We start from the raw sequence: 15,746 nt of genomic DNA, 5'->3' as shown, positions 1-15,746 counted from the left end.
ACTGAATAAATAAATAGGACAGGATTAACCTGCAAAAGAGATTAGGAAGGAAGCATTCACAGAGGTAAGTGGAAAACCAAAAGAGTGTTGTGTAATGAAATTCCTGGGATAATGGTGGTACAAAAGGTGGGAGTACTCAGCAATGGCAAATCATACTAGCAAGGTAAATAGAATGAGGACTGAGTGTTCACCAGATTCATTGGCCTGGGGGTGACTAGTAGTGGAGTGAAGGTGGCAGAAGAGAACCAGGAGTACAGTGAAGAGAGAGTGAGAGGTGAGGAAATAAAGGAATGGCCTAGAGAAGACTCTGATGTCTGCTGGGAAGGGAAGGGAAGAGGTGAAGGAGGATGAAGTCAAATTAGAAGACTGAATGAGCCCCTGCCTCTTCTTCCTTTTTCTCCTCATCCTATCAACACAGCCAAACCATATCATGAGTATATATCATGAGTATATATTATGATATGGTTTGGCTGTGTCCCCACCCAAATCTCATTTTGAAATCTCACATGTTGTAGAAGGGGCCTGGTGGGATGTAACTGAATCATGGGGATTCAATAAACATACTGTTTTAGTGATAGTGAGTAAGTCCACCGGATCTGATGATTCTATAAGAGGGAGTTTCCCTGTATGAGCTCTCTCTTTCCCTGCTGCCATCCATGTAAGACGTGACTTGCTCCTCCTTGCCTTGCACCATGACTGTGAGGCTTTCCCAGCAATGTGGAACTGTAAGTCCATTAAACCTCTTTCTTTTGTAAATTGCCAAGTCTTGGGTATGTCTTTATCAGTAGTGTGAAAATGATCTAATACATGTCACTTCATCAACACATGGACCTGAAATAAAAGTGGATTTGCAGGTCCACTTTGATATGTTATATACTCATTTAACAGTCATTCTTTCATTTATTCATTCACTCATCAAACTCACTGAGTATGTGCTATGTGCCAGCCACTGCACTAAACACAACATTCTTCCAAACCAAGTAAGACATAACCCTAACCTTGAGAAATTCCTGGTTTAAAACAGGTAGATAAATATATTTGCAAATAATTTGAATATAATGACTGAAACAGCATAAGAGATTTAAGAGTAATATGTAGAGACACTGTCAGAGGTTTAGCCAGGGGAGGCAGTGTTAGCTCTACCTAGAGGTGACTGGGAGGGCATCAGAGGGAGGCAATTTCTGAGTGGGTCTAAAAGGATGAGTAGGATGGCTAGGCAGAGATGAGCTGGGGTGATATTCCCAGCTTCCCCATTCCATCTTCCAAACTGCTGTGAGGCTAACCTTTCTATAACACAAATGTGGCCTTGTCATTCCTTAACACAGCATATAAGGCCTTTTGAATATTTCCTACTTCTCCAACCCAAACTGGCTGCATAATTTTCAGGCCCACTGCAGAAAAAATACAAGGCTCCCTGTTAAGAAATGCTTAAGAATTTCAAGTGTCAACCAAGAAACACTGTTCAACCAAGAAAAAGGCCCTCATGACAAGAAGCCCTGTGCACTTGTCAAAGGTCCATGTGGCTGGTCTTGTCTTCAACTCCATCTTTTTCCTTTCCCTTACATACAATTGACACACATCACACTGACCTTTCAATTTCCTGAACGGATCCTGCTCTTCCACACATCTGTGGCTATGCTTACGTCACTCTGTTAGAATTCACTTTTTCATTCATTTGGAAGATTTTATTGAGGGCCAACAATGTGCCAGGCATTATTCTACACAATGAACATAGTGGTGAATAAAATAGACAATATTCAAGTTCTTGTGGAACTTGCATTTCTATAGGGGGAGATAGACAATACATAAATTATGTAGCATGTTAATAAATGGTGAGTGATATGAGGCACAAGAAAGAGGGAAGTGATGGGGATTGCAAATGTAAATAAAGTGGTTAGAGAAAGCCTCATTGAGAAGGACTTTTGAGCATTGGCTTAAAAGCAAAAGCAAAACAATTCTGTAGATACCTGGGGGAGGAACAATCCAGCTACATGAAATGCTGATGTACAAGTTCTAGTCTCAGAGCCTGCACTGGGCTGAGTGAGTGAGTGGGGAGAGCAGGGAAAAGACTGAAAGGTGTATGTGTCAGGAATGGAAGTGGGAAAGGACAAGGAGAGCTGTGGGGTCATTTCAAAGGCTTTACTTTCTACTCTGAGTGGAGGACAAACCATTGGAGGATTCTGAGCTGAGAAATAACCTGTTTTGATTTACATGTTGGCAGGATAACTCCAGCTTCTGGGTTCAGATTAGATGTCAGTTATTAGGAACAGAAGCAAGAAACCGGTTAAGAGACTGTTGGAGTGATTCAGGTGGGAGATAATGGCGGCTTGAACTAAGATGATAGCAGAATGGTGATGAGAAGTAGGATTCCAGATTCATTTTGCAGGTAGAGGCAACAGGATTTGCCTACGTGGCTGTGAAAGAAAAACAGAAGTAAGGGTACTTATTACATGCTGAGCACTTTACATTTTGTCTTTTAAAAATATATTAGCTTGTTTACATACATTATCTTGTTTAAATATTTCTAAAATTCATAGGAAGTAGATTATATTATCATATTTATTATAATTATGATAAAACTTAAGTTCAGGGTTAAAGAACTTGCCAAGTTAATTTAGCTTATAAACAGCAGAGTTGGAATTCAACCAGGTCAATTAAATCAGGTCTATCTGATTTAAAAGTCCAGATTCTTCTCTGCTGCCAGGAAGGGTTTTGTTCTCCTTTTCAAAGAGAAATCCATCATATCCTTCATAGTGCAGGCCCGAAGAGCAAGCTAGAGGAGTCATATGATGTAATAATATATTAATTTAAGTGTGTAGCAATTACATGGATATCATTTTTCTTAATCTGCTTCTTAGACAGAAAACACACATAACTTAATTTTTTTTATTTTTAATTTCAGTAACTTTGATTCACAAAATGTTACAAAAAATAGTACTGAGAGGGCCAGTGTATGCTTCATCCAGCTTCAACCACTGATAACAACTTACACAACTATAGCAACATTATCAAAACCAGGAAATGGACATTGGTGCAATGCCATGAAGATTCCACCAATTTTCACAAATATTCCTCTGTGTGTGTGTGTGTGTGTGTGTGTGTGCATGCCATACTAGATTAGTTTTTAAAATATGAGCAGGAAGAGAAGAGGTGAAAGAGCAGGGATGTGGGAGGTGAGGCCAGAATGATGAACCATAGATAGTTGAAGAACCTTTTGTGCCATATTGAAGACTTGGGGTTTTATCTAATCAGTCAAGAATACTTTTGATCGCTCTTAAACAGGGTGATGGTGCAATCAGATTTGGAATTTTCAAGTTACCTTTCCAGCACAAAGTGAGGACTGGATGGGAGCTCAGAGGCAATTAAAACCAGCAAGTGTTCTAAGGAAGTGGCAGGAAATAGGGAGGAAGGAAGAGACTTAAAGAATATTTTTCAAGGTAGAATTGACAGGTTGGTGATAGAATATAGTGGTGAGAAAGTGGGAGAATCAAAGAAAACTGTTGTATTTAATTTGGGAGACTACATATAAAATTTCTGCCGGTCACCAAGGGCTGGAAGATAGTGTGGTAGAGTGGCAAGGAGAATGAGCTTTTGAACTGGATGAACCTGAATTCAAGTCCTAAACCACCTTTTCCCACCTGAGTGTTCTTGGGCAAGTTATTAAGTAACTCTCTGATCCTCTACTTCTTATACATAAAAGAAGAAAAATAATAGCATATGTAATGGTGAGAATGAATTCAATAATTCATGAAAAATATCACATCTCTAATATCTCTTATGAATACCAGGGGCTGATATTCTACTTAATATACATTAGTTCTAAAAAGGCAGAAAAGAACCATTGGGGATCATCAAAACAGACAATGAATTGTATTTCTTATGGGTTGACTTTGAGACACCTTTGAGATGGGAAATAGATAACCAGTAGACATTTAGAAATGTAAGAATGGGGTTCAGGAGTAAGGAAGGATCTAGAGATGTTGATTCATAAGCCAATGTGAGAAGCAATAGAGTTCTTTGGAATAAAGAAGTCTATTTATAGAAAACAAGTGAATGAGAAGAAAGGAGAATTAAGAAAGGAATTCAAGAAGTTGAACAGAAACCCCAGTAATAATGATCCCTAATTGTGTGAGTGCTAGGGGCGAGCACAGTTCCAACAAAGCCACATGTCACATCATCACTTCTGTGCAAAGCCTCTGAGCAAGTTATTACTCTTTATCCCCATTTTCCAGAGGGAGAAGCTAAGGCAGCTTAGATACTGTTTATGAGGCCACACAGCTAGGAAGTTGCATAGCCAGGATTCGAAGAGAAGAGTCTGAGTGTGTGCTCCTAATCACTGGGCTACACTGGGTAAAAGCTCTTTGGGGAAAGTTTCTCAGGCAAGGAAGCAGAAGGGTGTAGTGTTATGAAAGAAAAGAATATGAAGAAATGGCTAATAATGCACAGCTTGATAAGGAGGTCAACTCAAGAATTCTTTAGTCTCTGGTAGATGTGTTATGTGTGGAATCTTCATTCAGAAGGCAAAGGAGAAGTCATCTCTCTGACTCCTTCTGACAGAGTGGTGCAAATATCCTAGTACAGAGCTCTCGTTACTTTTTAATTGAGATATGATCTATGTTCCTTAAAACCTATCAACTTAAATGTGTACAATTCAGTGATTTTTTTAGTACAGTCACAGGGAGGTTATGCAACCACGACTGCTTTCCTATTCTAGAACATTCCATCAGCCCCGAAGAGAAACGTTAACATTCCCTCAGCCTCAAAGAGAAACCTTATACTCACTAGCAGTCACTCCTCCTTCCCCACCCCCCCACCCGCCCACCGATGACCAATACTGATCTACTCTCAGTCTTCATGGATTTGCCTGTTTTGGACTATCATTATTTTGATAAAATGTATAATTAAGGTGTTGTTGACAAAGTGGGCAAGGTGATGTTCTGATACATATATATATAAATGGTGAAATCAAATTAATTAACATATCCATCACCTCATCTACTTACCATTTGTCGTTATTGTTGTTGTGAGAATATTATTTAAGGGCTGCTGTCTTAGCAATTTTTTTTTTTTTTTTGAGATGGAGTCCCATTCTGTTTCCTAGGCTGGAGTGCAGTGGTGTGATCTCAGCTTACTGCAACCTCCACCTCCCGTGTTCAAGCAATTCTCCTCCCTCACTCTCCTGAGTAGCTGGAAATACAGGCACGAGCCACCACACCTGGGTAATTTTTTGTATTTTTAGTTGAGATCGGGTTTTGCCATGTTGGCCAGGCTGGTCTCAAACTCCTGAGCTCAAGTAATCTGCCCACCTCGGCTTCCCAAGGTACCGAGATTACAGGCGTGAGCCACCATGCCTGTCCCTCTCCTAGCAATTTTCAGGAACACAATACATTATTGTTAACTCTAGTCATCATGCTATAGGCGAGATTTTCAGAACACTTTCATCCTGTCTGGAACTTTGTACCCTTTGACCAACATTTCCTCATCCACTACCCCATCCACTCATGACTTTTTGACGCTGCCTCTTCCTCTCAGTGGTTGCTGCTGCTCCAGGAACTGCTTACTCAGGCTCACCCATAGTGTGCCTTTTGGAGTGTCCATCCATTGGTTCTCACCTGTTTTTTTCTGGAGCAACAAGGCAAGTCTCTTCTCAGTTCTAAAGCAATGTGGGAAATGCTGCTAGGACACAGCAAAAGTGAACATTGAATCACACAGTGAGAGAGAAGCTGTGGTCCTCTTCCGGTTCCCTTACAATCCTCTGATAAAACCAAGAAGACCAAGCCTCAGTTTAGAACCTTTGTAGCTGTCAGATTCTCTACCATTTGCTACACTCTCTTTGGTTTTAACAAGGTTCTTCTTAACCAAGAATAGGCTCAGAGCTTTCTGCTACACCAGTATTTCGAACACATGAAATAAGGTTACGTTTTCCATTGTACTGATTTCACCTTTACTTTCTGTTTAAGGTATTTCCGTGACTGATACAAAGATTGCTTTAAAGTAAAAATGTAGAATGAGACAATTTTAAGAAAATATTAAATGGGTGAGAGCAAGCAGATTCCAGGATTTGGCAAAAATTAGGAAAATGATGTCTGGATGACTAAAGTCTGAGAATCGCTGTTCTAAAAGCAGTATTTCACATATATAGAAATTAACATCTAGTTTTTCCATCGTTGTCTCTTCAAAATATGTCCAAACAATTTCAAAGTGATTGGACCACAGCAGTGCTGCACGTGCATGAGGTATCTTATTAAAATTCTCATGGTTTCCAAATATCCTCTAAATATAACAAATCAAACTACCTCCGTCCAAAATCAGTAATTAGTCAACCTGGGTGCACAACAGGACTTTGAAATCTCTCATCTCTGCTGTCAAAGTAATCACATCCTCCCCAGACTTCTTGCTTTCCGGATTTACCCAAGGCCCTGTGACTTCTATCAGCAATTTATTTTTCTCTGGAAATGCCTAGTTAGAAGACTCCAGAAGAAATCAAAATTAAATTGTTTTGCTGTTTTCTCTCTGAGCAATGGATGCAATCAAACATTACTTCCCCTGATTTTCTTGCGCTTCATTTTTCAGGCAAGAGGATGTTTTTGCCTGTTTGTTTGTCCTCAGTTCACCCCTTTCCCAGCTGTGTTGACACCTTTCCTCATTAGTTGCAATTCATTCTTGAGCCACGGAATTTTGCAGCTACCCAGGCCCCAATACTGCAATTTGGGATGTGTTCCCAGAGCCTGTGAGTCATAGTGAAGGAGAGTAGAGGATTCACACAGGGAGGACTGAACAGGATGGGCTCTATTTCTGCCAGTCCTAGAAAAGGCAGGATGACTCCGGGCAAGTCACCTGAGCTTGAGCTGCATGCCTTTCTCTAGAACGCATGCCTGTCACATAAATATCTTTGATGGCAACATCTGTATGTGGCTTTGGGCTTCTCTTTATAGCAAATAATGCCCATTTTTATATAAAAGGATATGGAAGATGTGCTTAGAAGATACAGAATCTTCTCAATGAAAGCAAATTACATTGAATTTAGAAATTGGGTGAAACAGAATGAAATAGGTATCTTCAACAAAAATACAATGAGCTATTTGGTAATTTTTTTTTTTTGCATTATAATCCTTTTATTTGTTACTAAGCTTGGAGAGGAAAATTCACTGCCAATCAGGGAAAGTGAGTTTGGGTCAAATCATGTCTTTTCAGAGATGAAAAAACTCCTTGATCATATTTGAATGTTAAGACTTCTTTCATGGTTTCTCTGTTGAATACCACCTTTTCTTTTAGAAAATGCTGTGTACCATTTCCAGTATTCTATATAGGGTACAATTTTCATTTCATCCAACTCTCAGCAGCAAAGTTCGGCATTCAACTGGGCAGTCCTGGGAAACAGCACGGGGATCTTTTTACTGTTGTTACAGTCTCCTCCACATCTACCCAGATTGCAGTTAAGGGACACTCACGAATACATAATTAGCCATGGAAGTTCCCAGCTCTTTCTCACTTCCACATGGATTTGATCGGCTAGCCTCCTCTTTTTTCTTAACAGCTTTATTGAGGTGTAATTGCTATACAGAGAACTGCACATATTTCATGTGTACAATGTTATGACTTTAGACATATGCAGACACCCATGATTGCATCGCCACAATCAAGGTAATAGACATATCCAATATGTCCCAAAGGTTCCCATGTCTCTGTGTGTGTGTGTGTGTGTGTGTGTGTTTGTGTGTGTGGTAAGAACATAACATGAGAGCTACCTTCTTAATAAATAGCATATTGTTAACTACAGGTACTATATTGTAGGACAGATGTCTATAACTCATCCTTTCAGCATAACTGAGACTGTATTCACATTGAACAATGGCTCCCTATTTCCCTCACCCCAACCCCCAATCCCTGGCAGCCACTATTGAACTGTCTGCCCCTATAAGTCTGACTATTTTGTCCACCTCGTAGAAGGAGAATCATGCCACATTTGTCCTTCTGGGACTGACTGATTTCACTTGGCACACTGTGCTCCAGGTTTATCCATGTTGTTGCAAGTGGCAAGAGTTCCTTCTTTTTTTAAGATTGAATAATATTCCATTGCCTGCATATACCACATTTCCGACATCCATTCATCTATGGATGGACACTTGGGCTGCTTCCATATCTTGGCTATCATGCACGGTGCTGGGATGGGCATAGTCCAGGACCCCCTCAGGAGCCTGGTCATTATTGGATGATCTGTATCTTCCATTTTCTGCCGCTCCTTTCTCTATGGCAACCAGCAGGGATGTATCCACAGACTGCTTTGTCAAGCTGCCAAAGGCTATGTGTAGGATAGTAAAAGGAAGCCTGCAGATTTAGTAGGAATTCCCCAGTCCAAAATCCCCAGCTCAGTATCCAGGCTGTGGGACCACAGGTGGAGCCAGCCCACCAGCCATTCTCTTCTCTTGAAGTCTCAGTCTTAGCTCAGCCTTAGCCTCTGTGGTGGTGAAAACCAACCCACTTTCCCTATAGTTTCTGTACCCTGTTATAACAGGCTCACGTTAGGTTTTGCAACTAACACTACACGTCTTAACCTTTCACCTCTTATCGAATTCTCCATAAAGTTTATTGAATGCTAACTATGAGCTGAGTACTAATTGCTGGTGTCTTGGACAGATGAAGTGACCTTTTTCTCACAGTCTTTCATCTAGTGAGGGAGCAGACATTAAATAACCAAAAAATCACACAAATTATGTGTTCTATTGTCTGTATTTCTGTAACAATTATAAAAAGCATAAATTATGATCTGTCCTCTGAAGGGAGAGAGCAGAGTGTTTTGACTAGAGTAAGCACAAACAGGAAAATACAAACACGTGATCCCCACTCGAAGCACCTACCAGAGTTGTCGAAAGGACTCTAATGATGCAATTGCCTTAGACGGTTAGGTATGCTGTCTCAGTGACAGGGTTTCTCAGCCCCAGCATCATGGTATTCTGGGCCAGGTAATGCCTTGTTGTGGCACCGGTCCTGTGCATTATTGTGTGCTTAATAGCATCCCTGGCCTCTGTTCAGCAGATGCCCATAACAACCCTCACCTCACCCCAAGTCGTGAAAACATAAACTGTCTCAACATGTTGCACCATGTCCCCCGGAAGGAGATTTCACCCCATACTAAGAACTACTGTTGTATGAGGACCCCAGTGTCTCTTAGAGCCCCATAGTCACTCTGCTCCTAAAATGGGAGACTGGGAATCTTAAAAATCTCTCACTGCTGAGTGAGCATTTTAATACACAAAGCATTTCATGTTACACACATGCTCAAATTTTTTTAATGACTCCAAATGCCCACAGAGTCAATCTTGGCTTGGAGTGTGACATGAGACCCCACACGATGTGACCTCTGCTTATCAGCCCAGACAGAATAATCTCCTGGGACTGACTTCACGCACATGCTCTTGTCTACAGGAAAACCCTCTTCTGGGAATCAGTCCTGATCTCTCATGGATGGATGTCTTGTAATTTCTCTTTATCCATACGCACCCTCTTCCTCTCTGCCTGAACTGTCCTCTTCCTGTCGTCTATGTGGAAGAACTCCTGCTCATCCTTCCAGTTTCCAGTGAAGCACTACCTCCTCTGTGAAGCCTCCCTGGACTTCCCCCAAACAGACTCAGACACCCCTTCCTAGACTCCCACCTGATAACTTGTTCCAGCCTTCATTGTGGCAGTTACCTCATTGCATCCTAATTGTTCATTTGCATGTCTGTCCCTCCCCAGATCATGAGTAGGGCAGAGCAGTATCTAATTTGACTACCTTCTTCCAGGGCAGCATTTGCAGTATATACAATGACTGCATTGAATGGTTAATAGATCTTCCTGGCCTGTATCCACGCAGCATCCTTTACATTTGTTCTCCCCTTACTTTTGCTCCATCTCCCAACTCCTCTGGCTGGGACTGTCACCCGGGGGCTGCCTCAGTCTTTCCTCCTAGCTGGTTGATGGCTTTCGTTTGTCATTTTATGCTCCGGACATTCCATGACAGCAATCAAGGCAGAGAAAGTTTCTATTTATTAACTGGGGCTGTTCAGATCCCCTGTTTGTTCCCCTTGAAGTTCCTACTACGCAGTAAAAATAACCTTTTTGATTCTTTCGTTTCTTCCTCCTTGTTTTTCTCTTGTCCTGTCTCTAAACCCTTCTCAGGAGCTGTGGCTATTCTCCACTAGGTCAAGTTGGTCTCTCCCAGAGACCCTCTCACTATGCCTATTCAGCTCTGTGATGGGGCAGGGGGCAGAGAGGGGTCTTTTCCCTCCACTGGGGCACTTTCTTCTAGTCTGTCCTACAGTGAAGCCAGGGCAATTAAGCAGCCATATGGGATAAAGCTTGTGCCTAGAAATGTCTGGGCAAGTTTAGAAATCTCTTCATGGTATAGCAATTTCCTGTATATCTAATTCAAAGTAAATATTACCTTTGCCAAGGTCAAGTGACAAGCTCCTTTTATTGTAGAATAATAAATTCTTTAAAATCCCTTCCACCTTTAAACATCCTTTGATGACTCATCGGCACCCTCCTACCACCCCGCACTCCGCATGAAGTTGACTATCCCGTTTGGTCGTGTAACTAGGGACAATATCTATTATAATGTTTATTAGTGATAGAAGTTTCAATTCTCTCCATCTATACTATATGTTAAGGTGTTGACAATTTTGCCTTTTCTCCTTCAATGATCACAGCTGTAAAAAAGTAGACATTACTGTCTTATTTTACATGAAGAAACTCAGGGTCAGAAAAATTAAGCAAATTGCCCCGTTACTAGTATTACAATGTATATTCCAATCTTTCTGATGCCAAAGTCCTTGAAATTTCTACCAAACCACGTTTTATCTCTTTTTAGCAAATGATAATCTGTTTCCCCTGTCCATAAGTGATGCCTTCTTTATCGATTCCCACTGTTGACTTGTGTGTACACACACACACACACACGCACGCGCACACACACACACAGCCCCCCTAGATTTCAACTTCTTTTGAGACAGTGTCTTATTCTCCCTTGTTCCCTTCCCATCTAAGTGTCCTACAATTTATAAGTTTACCAAATATTTGCCCAGTCAATATGCCTACTTCCCTTAGTCATGTAATCAGAGCTTAGATGGACCATAGAAATAATTGTCATATTTAGACAAGAAGCAAAAATAAGGACATACTATGAGCATAAGCAAAACCCCAAAAAACAAAAAACACACATTTTACAGGTCTTCAGAGTTTCCCCCAAGGTAAAATAAATTAGGACAATTTCTTCAAGCACCATGCCTCCTGCTCAAAGCTTAAAGCCAGACAGTAACCTCATGGCCACCCCCATCGTCTCCCACTGCAGGATTATCTTTTTTTGAAGCACCATATTTATTCTTCTTACCCATGGGAGATTATCTCTCTGTATAATTTATAATTTTAGATTGTGAGCTCATGTCCTTTGGGCTGTATCTGGGGAAATCTTTGCAGGTTGGCTTACAGTGTGTTTTCACTGAGAGCTTTTATGTTGGGTTCTGGCAGATGTCACAGGGCTAGTACCAGCTTGGGACTTTTTAAAATATTAACTTCTCAGGTTAGTATAAATTTTAACTCAAAACCCACTTACTTATAAAGTGTTAGGGGAGACATTTCCTCCCACTCATTACCTAGGCCAAAAGAGATTAGTTTTCATACCTTCTCCTAGAACTAGTGGGCAGATTTTTCTTCCTAGCCGTGTTTTCATTGAGGAAGTAGCATTTTGAGTCCTATCGGTTTCAATTTTCTGCCTCTCTTGAGATCAAGGCCTTTTCCTTGTCCCTAATGTCAGTTAATCCATAGACTTTTGATTACTATGACTTCTAAGGCCCTCTCCTTGGGAGCTTCATCCACAGCACATGCTTAGAGTTCTAGGTTTCCCTGGCTTGGCCTTTGGGAATAATTCCTTCTTTTGAGCTCAGCTATAGAGTTAAAGAAAAATAAATTTGTTGGGCATGTGTGATCTCTTTTAGAAGTCAGCCTAGAAAATACCTACATCCCAAGGCAGGACTCTGGCTACTTTTTCTAGTGGCTTTGCTTCCAAGTCAGTGAGCTCTAAACTGGCTCGAATTTTTACCCAAGATCACAAGAGTAAAGTTAAACGCTGGAATACGATACAGAGCACTCAAGACAGAACCAAGAGAACTCCTAGGTACATTTATGCCAGATGAACCAAATGAGAGACTTCCAGGGGCGGAGTCAGAGGTGTGGTGCTTAACTTTCCCTGTTGTTGAAAGGCATTTTTAACACATTCATCCTTTCCAAGGAAGCTTTGCCTTGGGGAGTGTTGGATCCCTTAATCTCTGACTCAAACTAAGAATCAAGTATTAAAATTCACTCCTTGTTGACCTCACACTGAAGACACCAATTGTTATGAGGAGTCATCTTAGCATGTTTGACACTTGATGTTGCATGCATGCTTTTGCAATAAACTTGACTTTTTTGTGAGAATGTCAGGCTAAGTTTAGGGCCAGTAGAATATATTTATGTATGAATCATCATAGAAGAAAATGGGTGCATGTTCTTGAAGCTATGTATGTATGAAATAGCCTCTTTGAATAAAAAATTTAAACAGATGGTTGCTATATTTTATCCAGCATTTCAATGTATTTTATAGAGGGAGAATATCCTTCATGACACTTATCACAGGATATTTTCTCCCCTGTCCCCCAGCAGTATGTAAGGACAGAGATGTTGTTCTAATTCACCACTATATCCCAGCAGCTAGGTCAGTTTCTGATACATAGTCACATTCAATAAATGTTAAATGAATAAATGAATAAATGAATTAGAAGTAAAAGGAGTTGACTGCTAAAGTTTGGTCCTATAAAGATATGAGGTTCATCTGACTACACATCTTTTAAATCCATCTGTACAAACCTCAATGTCATTAAAGATGCCTCTGGCCTTTGTTTATCTCTTCACCGGATACTTCTCTTCAACCTTCAAAGACGATGACAAATTGAAATGCTATCTGATATGGGTTACCTGTGTCCTCACCCAAATCTCATCTTAAATTGTAGCTCCCACAATTCCCACGTGTTGTGGGAGGGACCTGGTGGGAGGGAATTGAATCATGGGGATGGATCTTTCCCATGCTCTTTTCATGATAGTGAATAAGTCTCACGAGATCTGATGGTGTTATAAGGGATTTACCTTTTTGCTTGGCTCTTATTCTCTGTCTGCCTGCCTGCCACCATGTAAGACAAGACTTTACTCCTCCTTGCCTTCCACCATGATTGTGAGGCCTCCCCAGCCATGTGGAACTGTGCATCTATTAAACCTCTTTTTCTTTATAAATTACACAGTCTCAGGAGAGTCTTTATCAGCAACGTGACAACAGACTAATACACCATCTCATCCAGAAATCCTCCTCCCATCCCACTATGGTAGTGCAATAGTGTATCAATGATACTATTTTTGTGAATATTAGGAACTAATTGCATTGAGGAGTCAGTGAACACACACGCTCTCTCTCTCTCTCACTGAACCCCTCTGCTTTTCCAGGAGGTGATTTGGACTGTTCTTCTCTGCCTGATGACTGGGAGTCAGGGAAGATGAATGCAGAGTCTGCAATAACCTCTTCCAGCCACATCATATCTCAACCTCCTGGAGGAAACTTCCACGACTCGTCTCTTCAGTCCCAGTTGACAGCTTCTGAACATTTCCAAGAGAATAGTTCAGATCATTCAGGTGAGTTCAGGTTTTTAAAATCTTTGCCACACCCAGAGAATTCTTCCTTTCAGAGCCTGAGAATGACTAATGTGCCCTTAGGAGCTGGTACCAAACTGTGGGAAGAGGGGAGGACATAGGGCCTCTGCTAGAGCCCAGATGACCCTTTGCAGGGGAGATGACTGCCTTTGAGTGTGATGTTAGAGGCACCAGAAGCACTGGATCCGCAGTGTGCTATTAAAAAGAAAATCCTGCGTCTATTTTGTAAAATGTTAGACTTCAATAAAGCAGAGTGGAAGATACACAGATGTTTGCTATTTTAATTCTTAGCTGTGTAGTGGACATACTACATAAGAAGAAAAAAAGGCCAGGCACAGTGGCTCATGCCTGTAATCTCAGCACTTTGGGAGGCCAAGGTGGGTGGATAACCTGAGGTCACGAGTTCAAGACCAGCCTGGCCAACATGGTGAAATGCCATCTCTACTAAAAATACAAAAATTATCTAGGCATGGTGACACACACCTTAATCCCAGCTACTTGGGAGGCTGAGGCAGGGAGAATTGCTTGAACGAGGAAGGCTGAGGTTGCAGTGAGTTGCAATCGCACCACTGCATTCCAGCCTGGGCGACAGAGTGAGACTCCATCTCAAAAAAAGAAGAAGAGGAAGAAGAAGGAGGAGGAGGGAGGGAGGAGGAAGAGGAGGAGGAGGAGGAGGAGGAAGAAAAAGAACGAAAAGAACATCCTTTATGTTCCTGAGCACAGAAAGTCAAAAGATAATAAAGGCATTTGGTATAAAATCAGCAAGCATGTCCCTTAATCTCTAGTTTGATAATGTCAGATTAAACATATTTGGACATGGTGCTGCACCAAGGTGAAGAGAGCTCACTCTGCCATTGGCTTGCTGAGATTAAAAGCCCAGCTCCCTACCCATTAGCTATAACTCAGAAGCAGTTTACCAAACCCTCTCAAACTTAACATTTTTATCTCTACATGGAGATGATCATAATTCCTACCTTGTAATGACTAGAATAACTCACGTAAAGTACTTAGCATACCGTGTCATGTCTACTGAATACTCAGTGAATGTGAAGTTATTGTTACATAAAGTTGAAGTTAAATGGAAAAAATATTTTCTCTTTATTTCCTTTCACAAAATCATAAATATTCACTTCACTGGCCATCACCCTTCTAGTCCTGAAGATCAGTGTGCTTTTTATATTGTGTTCCCAGTAGGACTGCTAGATAAGTCTTTAGGATTTTTGTTTGCTTGTTTGTTTGTTTTTAATGTTCCCTTTCCAGATGTTGCAATGACAGGTTATTAACACCTAAGGAGGCTCAATAGCTACCTCCTCCAGGGAGCCCACCCTTCTTGGCACTCCCCTAGCTCCCAGGATTTCTCTTTCTCATGCCCATTATTTGCACTGTTACTGTATGTTTGCTTCTGTGAGCTCCTTAAATATGAGCACTAGGTCATAGTCATCTGTGAATTCCAAAATGCCCACATAGGCACAGAGATAATGCTTTATGGCTGATGGACCAATTAATAAGTGTGCTATCTCCATTTTACAGATAAGAATATTTAGATTCAGACAGGTAAAGTTAACCTTTGTACTCTTTGCCCAGAGTTTTGTAAGAGCAAATATAAGCTCTTTGCTGTGTCTGGAGTATCTCTCCCACCTGCTATACCTGGGTGGCTCCCCTACCCTTCCTCAAGGCTCCAATTAGATGAGACTTCCTCTATGCACCTTCTCCATCCCCTTCTGGCTGGTAGTGTTAGCACTTCACTTACCCTCGATTCTCTGGCACTCTGTTTTCCACTATAGAAAGTGTTTATTTTCCTCTTTCTCACTGGGCTATGAAGTCCTGGGTGGACAAAGTCTCCATCTTCCTTTAAGTCCTTTGCATGTAGGTTTTGCATGTGTGTTCTCTTCCAGGTGCTAAGTATATAGGTAGGTATGTCATCTGTATCAGTTGAAGATTTTTGCTTTCCAGTAGATGGAAACCCAACTCAAAGTGGGTCAATCAGTAGGAGAATGTATTGATTCATCTTAATGAAAATCCCAGGCTTACAGTGC

At 41.1% G+C, this 15,746-nt stretch overlaps 1 protein-coding gene across 6 annotated transcripts in view; it reads left to right on the top strand.

Moving 5' to 3' along the window:
• TMEM71 (transmembrane protein 71) overlaps nt 1-15,746 on the top strand; it is a 47,317-nt gene that overhangs the window by 14,041 nt on the left and 17,530 nt on the right. For all 6 annotated transcript variants that reach the window (XM_012462022.2, XM_012462023.2, XM_012462024.3 and 3 more), the window contains one exon: nt 13,507-13,692. In XM_012462022.2, the coding sequence (XP_012317445.2) occupies nt 13,507-13,692 (186 nt within the window). The remainder of the gene's footprint in view (nt 1-13,506; nt 13,693-15,746) is intronic.

This window comes from Aotus nancymaae, unplaced genomic scaffold, assembly GCF_030222135.1.
Source record: "Aotus nancymaae isolate 86718 unplaced genomic scaffold, 86718_ANA_hifiasm-v0.15.2.pri h1tg000036l, whole genome shotgun sequence".
Taxonomy (NCBI): Eukaryota; Metazoa; Chordata; class Mammalia; order Primates; family Aotidae; genus Aotus; species Aotus nancymaae.
Note: the sequence above shows the minus strand (reverse complement) of the source record. Positions and strands in the feature narration are given on the sequence as shown.